The sequence below is a fragment of the Castor canadensis genome, chromosome 1, assembly GCF_047511655.1.
Source record: "Castor canadensis chromosome 1, mCasCan1.hap1v2, whole genome shotgun sequence".
NCBI classification, from domain to species: domain Eukaryota; kingdom Metazoa; phylum Chordata; class Mammalia; order Rodentia; family Castoridae; genus Castor; species Castor canadensis.
The window spans coordinates 52,050,558-52,063,039 of record NC_133386.1 but is presented as its reverse complement, the minus strand read 5'-3'; the positions used below and the strand labels follow the sequence as shown (position 1 = coordinate 52,063,039).

The 12,482-nt window shown below is 41.1% G+C and overlaps 1 protein-coding gene across 9 annotated transcripts in view; it reads right to left on the bottom strand.

Moving 5' to 3' along the window:
- Nucleotides 1-547: 547 nt before the first annotated feature.
- Cdk19 (cyclin dependent kinase 19) overlaps nucleotides 548-12,482 on the bottom strand; it is a 153,404-nt gene continuing 141,469 nt past the window's right edge. For all 9 annotated transcript variants that reach the window (XM_074076766.1, XM_074076769.1, XM_074076801.1 and 6 more), the window contains one exon: nucleotides 548-4,850. In XM_074076766.1, the coding sequence (XP_073932867.1) occupies nucleotides 4,719-4,850 (132 nt within the window). In that variant the 3' untranslated portion in view covers nucleotides 548-4,718. The remainder of the gene's footprint in view (nucleotides 4,851-12,482) is intronic.

Here is a 12,482-nt window from a genome sequence, read left to right as displayed (position 1 = left end):
ACCTGTGAACAGATGGCGTCCACACCCATGTCTGGGATGTACACTATGTATCTGTCTTTCCTTCACTTTGCTTTATTAATAAACTTTCTTGGTCTCAATGTGTCCTAAAATTCTTTTTGTGACAACATCACAAAATTAGTTCACAAGAGCCAGGTGGAGGTGTCCTCCTTTTTGAAGACCTCCTCCTTAGAGCATCACCAGTTTCCATAACACCAGGGCTAGAGGTATGGCTCAAGTGGTAGAACAATAGCCTAGGAAATGCAAGGCATTGAGTTTAATGAATAAATGAATGAATAAGCATGACTTTTTTTTTTTAAAAGATGTGTTTAGAAACCTATAATTTTACTCCTGAGCTATTTGCAAATCTTGCTTGCTTTTGTGGTTTTTTTGACATCATAACCATACTGAACAAAATAACACATTGAAATTCACAGGGAGATTATCTCTGCAGAAGTATAACCACAGAAACTTCTAGGCAAGCAGATAAAAATTTTACATTAAAAATTATTACAAGAGTTTTACTACACTTAAAAAATCCACGCAGAAACAAAGTCAATTAAATTTTATTTCAATCAAGAATATAAAATAAATGCAATGCAATTTATCTTAGTTTTAACAGTCATTTCAAGAAGGATGTCAGGACAACTCAAAAGCAGAAACCCTTGGCTCTGAAACGGCAGCTTATCCCACAGCCCCTGGAGTGGGCTCTGCTGAGATGCAGCTGACTCAGAGCACACAAATCACAGCAAAGCATGGAAAGCTACAGTCATATCTATATCATACATAGAGGGTTGCGTGCAGAAAATGACTGAAAAAGACACAGGGACAGGTACACTTCACAAATAGAATTATCAGAAATACAAACTAGGCAGTATAGAAAGGATATACTACATAACACATATAAAAAGTACTTTCAATCATTGTTAAAAAGGACATCTTCAGTCCAGATTTTGTGTAATACTTTTAGTGTCTACCCAGACAAATGTTTAAAAAAATTAAATAGTATTAATTTACTAAATATTTAGGAGATAACAGTGCATTCAGGATTTTTTTCATATAATACATACATATCACTTCCCTTGCAGTGATAGCATAAAAGAGTAAGTATGGCCTTAGGTACAACACATTTTTAAAAAATCCTAAAACAATGACCTCTTTTTTAAATGATATTTTTGACTATTCTTAAAGATTCTGAGGTCCTAACCTGCTATGTTTTATAGAAAACATGACTTGTACTTGACTTCTTCAAGCCTCTGTTAGGCTAATGGGCATTTCACTGCCTTTCTCCATCTCCTAGGAAGTTATCACCATGGAGCTTAAGATTTGCAACTTTCAGAGAATTTTTCCTTCATTGTAGAGTTTCTGCTACATAAATTTATTCAAAAGCAAATCAAGCTGCAAGTCTTATTCTCCACCTACTTTTTCTTTTCTTTTCCCTTTAGCAGAGAAAACAAAATCGTTGTAGAGGCATAGAGAACTAGCAGTGGCTTCACCAGGAACAAGGCAGTGAACATATACAAAAATGCGCCCTTTTTATTCTTAAGAGTAAAAGAGCAAAAGAGTAGTGCAGAAGGCCAAAATTCTAAGTACTAAAGTTTCAAAACCACACAGATATAAAAATATACACGTTCTTGGTTTTTACATCTCATTGCATGAGCTACTTCATCACAAGGATTGCTTCAGCCTCATAGTACCAGCCCTACTGCCAAGCTACCTTACTTTAAGCTAGTCTGTCCTTTTTCTCAAAAAGGAGGCACCTCACCAGAAAGCTAACTCTAAAACTGATCTGTAAAGTGAAGAGCAGAAGACCTTTCACTCCTTCAATACCTCCTTGGTTCAGGTATTCCCACAGGCTGAGAGGTATCTTCCCCTCCCCCCACATTCCCAGAGGACATGATATTATCTAATAAACTTTCAGAGGAATGAAATTATTTGGGAACCATGGAGGTAAACCTTACCCTCAAAAAGACCCCACAGTCTCGGTCCCTTATGTGTAGCTTTGCTACCTTTAAAGAGAAAGGAAATTATAAACCAAAATTAGTTCCAAGGGTAATGGACACCAGTGAGCATCACCAATCCTGAGGCAAGAAAAGAGGGAAAAGGGGCCAGAACCAGTGCAGTGATAAGAAACCCAGTCATACATGTAATGGGGATTTCTGGCTATGTCCTAGAAAATACTGCATACTGGAAGCAACTGACAAAATCCCCTTATAGTTTATGTCAGTTCTACCAGTACAATTCATTATGTACAAGGAAGCAGGGCAGTCCTGTGAATGTATAAGCACATACAAAGATAGCATATCAAAGTTGCTTATAAATTATTAAGGGGCATGGTATTTTGGTTTATGTACAAATTTGGGGTTGCCTTTTTTTACTAAAGAAAGAGCTTCATTTTCACTGTCATTTCCTAAAACTACTTTGTAGAGTGTGTTTTGTCAACAAGGGCCACCCAATTGTTGAAGGCTGCTGTGAACATTTCAAATATACATGATTGCTTTTTGTGATATTTAATCACTGGCTTTCTCCTAAGATAGACAGACACAGAAACCCTTCCATAACGCTGTTTACTATAAAATTGGAAGAATAACTATCCACGTGCATTTAGAAGTAAAAAAAGGACCTTCATATTATAAGACAGTTTCACTTATATGTCAATCACATGCCACAGACATCCCAGGAGAGCTTACTTTTACTGAATAGACACAAGCTCCTTAAGGACAGGAAATATACCCTGTCCTTTATGTTTTCCATTAGCACAGCACTGGGCAGAGCATATGGTGAGGGCGCAGTGAGCATCTGATGACCAGTAGCTCTCGACAGGCAGTGAGGCTTTAGGGCACAGAACAGAACTTTAGATAGGTAGCTACATTATGCAAGAGGCTGTTCCTTTCTTATTTTAAAAATGGAAGGGGTGAAATACCATGGAGACGATTAGAAATTCCTTCCAAGGGAGCATGTCAACTGTTTCATCTTTAATCATGAGGAGTGTACTATACAGCCTTTATTACTATTTATAAGCATTATTATGCTGAGATCAGTAAGATCCTGGCTGGCTACAGTATCACATCAATAGTGCAAAATGTATACTGGCTTCTAAAATCTTATTTTACTTGTATATGGACCCAGAGTATCATAACCAGGTAGATAAGTTCACAAAGAATAGTTTAAAAATGCATATAGTTTGCATATACAACAATCAGCTATTTCTTCTAGCTCAAGAAAACATTTAAAACAAGGCTGGTGCTGCTAGTAGCATTCAGAAGAACTTGGATTTTTTTGCCCCTTATTTTACAATGGGAGCTCTAAGTCTTTGCATTTCCTTTTGACTCTGGGAGTGAGGGGCTTCCTTAAAATGGCTAAGAAAGAACTCAGCCTCTAATTCATAGATAATGGAAATGCAAATATTCACTTTATCTGGTATAGTCTTACACAATCTGCCCATAGTTCTTAGGCACAATTATTAGGTTTTCTCCTAGGGGCAAAAAAAAGCATTCAGTGCAATGAAAAGATTCTTGATAGAATTAAGTTTCAGTAACAACAGCAAAATTATGCATACGTAATACATACTTTAAACATGAATAAAACCTAAATTTTTAACATGCTTTGAAAATAGTCACTCTTTCTATGCCTAATGCAAATACAAATGAAGAACACTGAGCTTTAGTTTAAAAGCAGATGAATTTACAGGCTTCTATCTGAGTACCCTTGATTATGTAAGAAAGTTACTCACACAGACCCAGATGTGAAGAAACGGAAGAAACCAATAGTTCACTCTACATATAATACACACTAAAAGCTTTTCCTTCAAGAGGAAGTAACACACCCTTTGATCATTACTCTTTAAAGAAATCCTAGTGCAGTTAATATTCTCTTCAGCTTTCTGGTGTGGATCACCAGAGGACTGTATTTTATCAAAGCTCTTGAAACCCTTTTTAAGGTAGACTTAGCTATATTAATGTTAAAATTATAATTCTTAATTACTGAATACTATTTGGAATACAATGATTCTGGGAACTAAGTTCCACAAGATTATATAAAAGTCACCACATACTTCAGTTCTTTATAGCATAAAGCATAGTAACTGCAAAGATCCAGGCTGTTTTTGGTTGTAGGTTCCCTCTGTCCCACCACTTGTCTTTTCACTAGACCTTCCCTGAAACTAAATAAATAAAAACATAATTAGTAAAGAACTTTGGGACAGTAAGTTTCTGTTTAAGACTTCCATGAGCAAACAGTTACAGTCTGTGAAAATTGAGTAGTGCTTTAAAAGGTGCATTTTTACCTGTGTTGTTAAATCAGTTCATGAAGTATAAAACTACACACCACTGGAATCCTGTTTCTAAAACTTTAAAATCCTATTAAAAGAGCTTTGAAAAGATAAATCAAATGATTGCTACAGCATGAGAAAGGTGCACCTGGAAATCCTTCAAAAAATGCTGAAGGTTACAGAAGTGCTGGGATTAGATCAGACACTTTATCAGAGAAGTCACAATGAACTCATGCAGGGAAAGGGGACAAGGAAACTTCACAAGAACCTTCTTTAACTCAATAAAGAAGAGATAAGAGTTCTGCAAAAACACTCAGTATACCAAGTTTTTCTCCCAAGTGTACGAGTTTTAAATGGCATCATAGCTTGAATTTGGGGGTTCTTGCAATGCAGACATCATATTGCTGGAGTCTGTGCTCTGGGCTGGCCTGGGTCAAGTGGAGGCAGCTGTTCAGTACCGGTGGGCCTGGTGAGATGGGTGGTACTGTGTACTCTGCTGAGACGAGGAGGAGTAACCTAGTGTGCTCTGGGACTGAGAGGATCCCTGAACGCTGCTTTGGTAATTCAGGCGAGAACCGGAGTGCTGGAAGGAAACAGGTAGAGGAGATTACGGACAAAAGAGTATGGCTCAAGCAGTCAATCACAGCAGGATGGAGATATAAACCATTTTTATATCCTATTTCAGATCCACAGTAACTGAGTGTTACCTTAGTTTGTTAATATATATTGCTGGTCTGAAATCACAGCCTAGACTTACTGTACCTCACATTCTGGCAGGCATGAAGTTTGGCTGGATTTCTTTGGAAGGTAAGCTACATAGGCAATGACAGGCAGAGGAAAAACTTACATGTTGACCCACCACTCTTTATACCGACTAACTGTGGGGTGCAATCTAACCCTTTGCATAACTGAGATTTGCACACAAGAATGATCAATTTGGCATATGGAAATCAATGGTATTTAGAAGGTATGTTGACATGTTATTAATTTTTTGATTACAGATTAAAAAAGCTATAAGTAATCATTATTTTAGAGCAGAGTTTTTAGAGGTAGATGCCAGGGCTATCAGCAGCCTCACCTACAAGACAAAGCAAGGTAAGGTTGGGTAGGATGTGGTAGCAACTAGGTAAGTTTTATAAACTTCAAATAACATTTAGAACAAAGCCCGTCCACCAATATATCCTATTTCCTGTCCAAAAAAAAAAACAAAACAAAAAAACAACGCAATTTTCCTACATGATTGTCCTCAAGAGATCAGTACATAAATTTATTTCTCTTTCTTTTTTTTGTGGTTCTGGGGTTTGAACTCAGGACCTCATGCTTGCTAAGCAGGCACTCTACCACTTGAACCACTCCACCAGCCCTCTTTCTTTTTTAAACATGGGTCTTGCTATGTTGCACAGCCTGATCTTGAACTCTTAGGCTCAAAGTGATCATCAGCCTCCCAAGTACTGGGAGTACAGGTGTTGTAACCATTCTGGGCTTATATTACAATTCAATGTATGTTTATTATTTTAAATGGAACATTTTCATAAGGCAAATATGAATAAAATATGCAAAAGGAAAATTCAAATGTAAATGACCTAGAGGTGGCATTATGGATAAAGAAAAGACAGCTTAGTTGCAGAGCTTAGCAAATTGCCAGGTCCTAGGTTCAATTTCTGGCATCAAAACCAAACACACAAAATAGAAGGAAAACAAATCAGTAAGGTTCTCCCCCTCAGTGTGAGAAGGCTGCCAAACTGGACATGTAACACTTGGCCCAAGCCAACAGTGCAATAAGACAGTCTTCATTAAAAACAATTCATCCCTTCCTAACTTACATAAGTATCTGTGTTGGTAAAAGAAGCCTTTGAAATTTTTAGCTATGTTTCATTTTGGAGTTGTTTATGAAAACAAAAAACCCCTTTTCGTTCACTATTCGTTAGTGGCAATTTTGCTGGTAAATGTAACAATCTAATGTGGGTCGGGCATGGTGGCACACTTGGGAGGGTGAGGCTGAGGATCACAGTGTGAGACCAGCTTGGGCTACATAGCAAGATGCTATCTTGAAAACAAAATTAAAAGAAGAATCTAATGTAACGTATCTTTTTTGTTGTTATATCTTTTTTTAATGACAAGATTTCCTTTTTCAACAGAAGAAAAGCCAGTTTTCTCTTTTCAGAGTATTAATCATACTTACTTATGTTGATGCAGGAACCTAAAACCTTTGAAAACATTATGCATCCCATGAAGAACAGGAAAAGTTCTCCTTAAACAGAAAAATTAAGTCTGGCCTTTAATAATTCAAATAAACTTAACTCAGGGAGAATCAAATACAAGAAAATAGCACATGATCCTTTCTTAGATATTATTCAAAAATAACTACTTTTCATTTTAAAAATATTTATGATGAAACTGAAATCTAAATACAAAGATATTTTATCTCCAATAAAGTCCTAAAATCAGAAAATATAAGGAAAAAAGAAGAAAATGATAAAACTAATGTCCCCCAATTATTAGGCAAGGTATGATTACTTTTAGGCTTGAGATTACACTCAGCACAGTAGCTCTTCTGTAGCAGGGAGGAGGGCCAGAAAAGAAGCAAGCAAGTCTGTGTTCTGATAATGTAGCAGTGGGGAGGGGATGACACAGTTGGGAGATAAAACTTGAAAGAATCTAAATGTGAAGAAGGTCAGGTAGCATTGGGGATGAAGTAGCCATATATGGGTTAAACCTTGCTTTTTGCTTCTATAACTTGCTTGCAAGGGTATATAAGGTGAGACCCCTTTGTTCTCAGGGCTCAGCATTTGGATGTGAACTGCTGAGCCACTGGCAGCACGCTAATAAATATTGCTTCCTGAAAAGACTTGGTGCCTCATTTCCCCGTGTGAATATCCCATAACATTTCCTTATTTAGATAAACAACAAGCATGGTACCCATAGTAGCCTCTCCAGCTAAATCACTGAAATACCTATCCAGTTGATTGATAATGGTTTAAGGTTTACTTTTAAGTAGATGGAACAATATGGGCAAAGGAAAACATTTGAGAATTTTTGAATTTGAAAAAGAACAGAAGGAAATACAGTAATCTATCTATAACTATATTTAAAAGTAACAAAGACCTCTCCTTTGCTGTTGGGTCTAGAGACCTAAGGCAGATGCGCGAATATCCCATCCCCTCCATGGTACACTGATTCCTGCATCCTGAGAAGGGGTTGTAAATCTGCATTCCTGCATCCTGAAGAGGAGATACAGGGTCTGATAGATCTGCCACAGGGCTGATGAGCAAAATGCTCTTAAGATTCTTCCCCTCCCCTGCCCATAAGGAGTAAACAAACCAGTTCACCTAAGAAAGCCTGCAAATCCATGGCCAATGAAAAGAGCCCACCAAACCCAGAGTTAAAATGTCCATTAAAGCCCCAGCCTTCACCTGAGCAGCAAGCTACCGGTTTCCGGGCTGCACTGGACTGTTCTACCTGTATCCTTTCCTCTCTCTAATAAATCCTACTTTGTACACCAGCTTTGGCTCATCAATAAGCTGTCTCATGAGTCAGTTCTCTGGCCTGTGAAGGCAAGGACACCAACACTAACCCGCAACACTCCAAACTGGCATGTAACATTTTGGCGACCCAAAGAGACATTTCTCCTGGACCAAGCACAGTATGACTTGAGAGCCAAACCAACAGGGGCATGCCTATGGTGCAACCTTGAGTGCCTGTCGCCCTGCTGGATGCTCCAGCTGGGGGGAACCCCCAGCTGAGAACTAGCCAAAAGCAGACTTCCTTGCGCTGCTAGCCCTCTCTATCTCTTCCTATTTTCCTGGGGACTTTCCTGTCATTGTATAAAACCAACAGCTCCGAGCCAACTTTGGCCTCATGGCAATTCTGGCTCTGGGTGTGTTTTTGCTCCCACCCTGTGGGCTGAGACCAAGCCCAGGGTTTATTCAGGTATGCCTTATGCTATGTTGGAGGAGATCTAATTGGTTGTGGCACCTGACGATTTTTTTTGTCTTTTCCCACCTGTCAAATACCCCTTCTGCTGGAGGCAGTGACCTGAGAGTGGAGATTTCGTGTGGCTGACAGTGTTCCAGTACCACTTGGTGGGAGCAATCTGGAAGAACATTTAATTGTTAATCCCTCAGGTGTGTATCCTGTCTCCAGGCTCTGCCTTCCTCTCCCTTACTTAAGATACCTAAGATGTCAGGACACCCCTTCTGCGCTAATTGGTTGTGGCACCTGACGATTTTTTTTGTCTTTTCCCACCTGTCAAATACCCCTTCTGCTGGAGGCAGTGACCTGAGAGTGGAGATTTCGTGTGGCTGACAGTGTTCCAGTACCACTTGGTGGGAGCAATGTGGAAGAACACTTAATTGTTAATCCCTCAGGTGTGTATCCTGTCTCCAGGCTCTGCCTTCCTCTCCCTTACTTAAGATACCTAAGATGTCAGGACACCCCTTCTGCTCCCTTCCCAGTCCCACCGCCTTGTCCTTCATCTGTCTGCCTTCCCCACCTTATGCTTACTGGGACGCTGGCCTCCAGTGGAAAACTCCCTACCATGTTACCTTATGACTTTCTTAAGTTACACCCATACCTAGTTTGTCATGTCTCAACTTTAAATCAGCTGCTGGGCACCTGTGGAGGCAAAGGCGCTTACAAAAAACTGCAGCCACACCACACTCATGCCCTAACCCCACCCCCAGAAGTGAAGGAGAGAAAACAAACAGGTGCATGAGCACAGGGATGCTGGCCCCTGGGCACAGAGGTAACACCTGCCATAGCTAAGGCAATCCATAGAGAGGGCCCAGCGTGCATCCAAAGCTGCCAGCCATACATGAGGGTGACTATGACCCACCACCACTCCCCCTAAAAGGGATGAGAGGAGAAACAAATGCGCACAGGTGTGTGTACACAATGGAAGGAATGAGGGGCTGCAGGGGTAGGCCTAGGTAGACAGGGTCACTTGTCCTAGGCATGTGGGGGGATGGCGGCGCTTTGTACAGGCCCCATTCCTAGCCCCACCTTATGCCTTGGGCCTGACCAACCCACCCCTTGGAAGCCAATTCTTATCTCAAGGTTATGATCCCAAAAAGCTCTAATGTAACCTTCCGGGAACAGCAAAAATGGGCGTTGCCATGGTTTTTAAACGTCTCATTTAAAATTTCCTATACTTTTGGCCTCAGCATAAAAATTTTTTCCTCCAAATATTAACACTGGTCATCTCTTGTGGTACTGTGATTGCCCCAGGACCCCTCTGAGTACACTTCTCTAACCTTGCAGACACCTCTCCAGGTGATGCATCCCTTTGTTAAAGAGGCAGCCTGCTTTTGGCTAAAAAGCAGGATCCTAGAGTTGTGCTCTCTCTGAGTTGGTCAGGTGGCCTATTCTGACGCAGTCACTTCCTTTGGTCCTGGACATGGATGGCAAAAGGAAGTCACAATAGGGATGCTTAGTCTCGTAGTTAGGTCTGATCCCCAGTGGCACTGATAAAAGGGGAGTCTGACAAGTTCATGTAGATGGGACCTGCCCCTTCCAGTCTTCTGGCCTCAATACCCAAGCAGTCTCCATTGGCCTGTTTACTGAAATGTTATTAGGACCCTGACCATATTAATCTCAAGGAAAAAACCCTCATCTTTCTTTATACTGAGGCCTGACCTCAGTATCCCTTGGGTGACCAAGAGAAGTGCCCTTCACAGGGTTCCTTAAATTAAAATACCATACTCCAATTAGACCTTTTCTGTAAAAGGAAGGAAAAGTGGACTGAGGTCCCCTATATGCAGCTTTTCTTTTATCTCTGAGACCACCTAAAGTGGCTCCATAATTGCTATCTACATTCTCAAACACTGGCTATTCTTTGTAAGCCACAGGATAAACATGGGCGAAGAGGACCAAACAAGCCCCTTACCAATGACAAGGCCCCCCGTCCCTGCTGCTCAACACTCAGCCCTACCTTTAAGCTACCCCAATATTTAGAAACTCCTAATGGATGTTTCCCCCTTCAACAGGCAGCGGTAGGAAGACAGCGAGTCTATGTCCCCTTCCAGTTTTCAGATCTAAGGGAGATTTAAAAAAATCTGGGTAACTATACTGATACCCCAGACCCATACAATACATCCAAGCTTTTATCTCTGTGATCAAAACCTTTGAATTGGCATGGAAGGATATTATGATTTTGTATTAGAAAAGCAACGGTCCTAGCCCAAGCCACTCAGATCGGGGACGATTTTCATCTACAATGAGTCCTAATGCCCATGGCACCTGGAAATGAGGGAATGAATGTGCCTATACCCACGGGGGCACAGGCAACCCCTTGGCAGATCCACATTGGGATCAAAATGATGAGGAGGATGAATGGTGTTGACACCACTTCATACATCTTATAGTATAAGGGCTAAAAAAGGGCCAAAGTCAAACCTCTAAACTATTCCCAGGTACCTGTAGTAGAACAATGTCCTGAAGAAAACCCCCTTACCTTTCTACAGCATCTTAAGGATGCTATCAGAAAGCATACCACAATGGACCCAGCATCACAGGTGGGAGAGGTTCTCCTCAAAGATAAATTTCTTATTCAATCAGCCCCAGATATCCATAGAAAACTCCAAAAGTCTGTGGTAAAGGAGAAAAGTCATTCGACCAACTAATGCAACTAGCCATGTCTGTATACTATAACTGGGACGTCACTAAAAAGAAAGAAAAGGATAAAAAACATCATGACCTAATTGCAGCTCTCAGGAAGTGCCCCACCCACCAATATTTAGGGGCCTTGGGTAGCCATAATAGTAGAGAAGTGAAAGGTCATTTTCCTCCTAGACAGTGGAGCCCATTTATCTGTCTTACCATTCTCTCCTCGTCTCCAGTCCAATAACAAGGTTATCGTTCGGGGCATATCTGGCCAGCCCCTAGAGCGCTATTTTACTGGGCCTCTGGCCTGCTCTTGGCTTGGAGACTTCCACTTCTGTCACTCTTTCCTCATAATCCCTGAAACTCTAGTGCCCCTGCAGGGACAGGATTTACTATCTCAACTAAAGGCTCAAATTCTACTCCCCCCAGACAACTATCTCTGCTGCCCCCTTCTTCAGGAACAAGTAGATCCCACAGTGTGGACTGATGGAATGACTGTAGGGTGAGCCAAAATGGCCCTCCCAATTCAAATAAAACTCAAAGATCCCTCACAGTTTCCACATAAAAAACAGTATCCCCTCAAGCCTGAGGGACAAAGGAATTTAAAAAAACAAGGGCTACTAATTAGTTGCTCCAGCCCCTACAATATCCCTATTCTTGCTGCCTGTAAGGGGCCAAACAAATGGAGGTTGGCTCATTAATGAAGCAGTCATTCCCCTCCACCCAACTGTTCCCCATCCCCATACTCTATGGGCTCAAATACCCTCAAAAGCCCAATGTTACTCTTTACTAGATCTAAAGGATGCTTTCTTTTGCATTCCTCTGTATCCTGACAGTCAGCCTCTATTTGCCTTTGAAGACTCCACTAACCCTTCACAATAACTAACTTGGACAGTTCTGCTGCAAGGGTTTAGAAACAGCCCTCATTTTTTTAGACAGGCCCTAACCAGAGACTTATTAGATTGGCACTACACAGAGGCCACCCTCTTTAAAATGTTGACGACTTACTTCTGTGTGGAGCCACAGAGTCCCTCATCTCCAGGGTAACTGAATCCCTTTTAACTTTCTGGCTTCCCAGGAATACAAAGTCTCTAAGGAAAAGGCTCAATTATGCTTCCCTCAAGTCACCTACCTAGGTGTGGGCTTAAAGGGACAGACTCGCTCCCTGAGTCATGAGCTAATCAACCCAATCCTCTGTTTCCCACTCCCACATATCATAAAGCAATTTAGCGCTTTCTTGGGAGTTACAGGATTTTGCAGAATCTGGATCCCTAGATATGCAGCCCTTGCCAGACCACTTTTTATGCTCCTACTAATATTCCTATTTGGGTCTTGCATAATAAATGCTCTCTCCAGATTCCTATCTCAACAGGTCCAATGAATCAAAGTCCAGCTCTTAGTCAAGGAATACTCACCTCTGGCTACACATGAGCCCTCTATCTCGTTCTATCTAGGGCCCCTGGAGAATACACAGGTCAACCCCTGAGACAAGTACCACCTCTCCTATTCCCCGTTGTCCCACTGTCAGCATGAAGCAGGTAGATGAGTCATCGCCCCTCTCCCCAACAGCAGTTGAGTGCTTGTCTCAGACAGGGGACTTGTTGGGTCTGGAGAC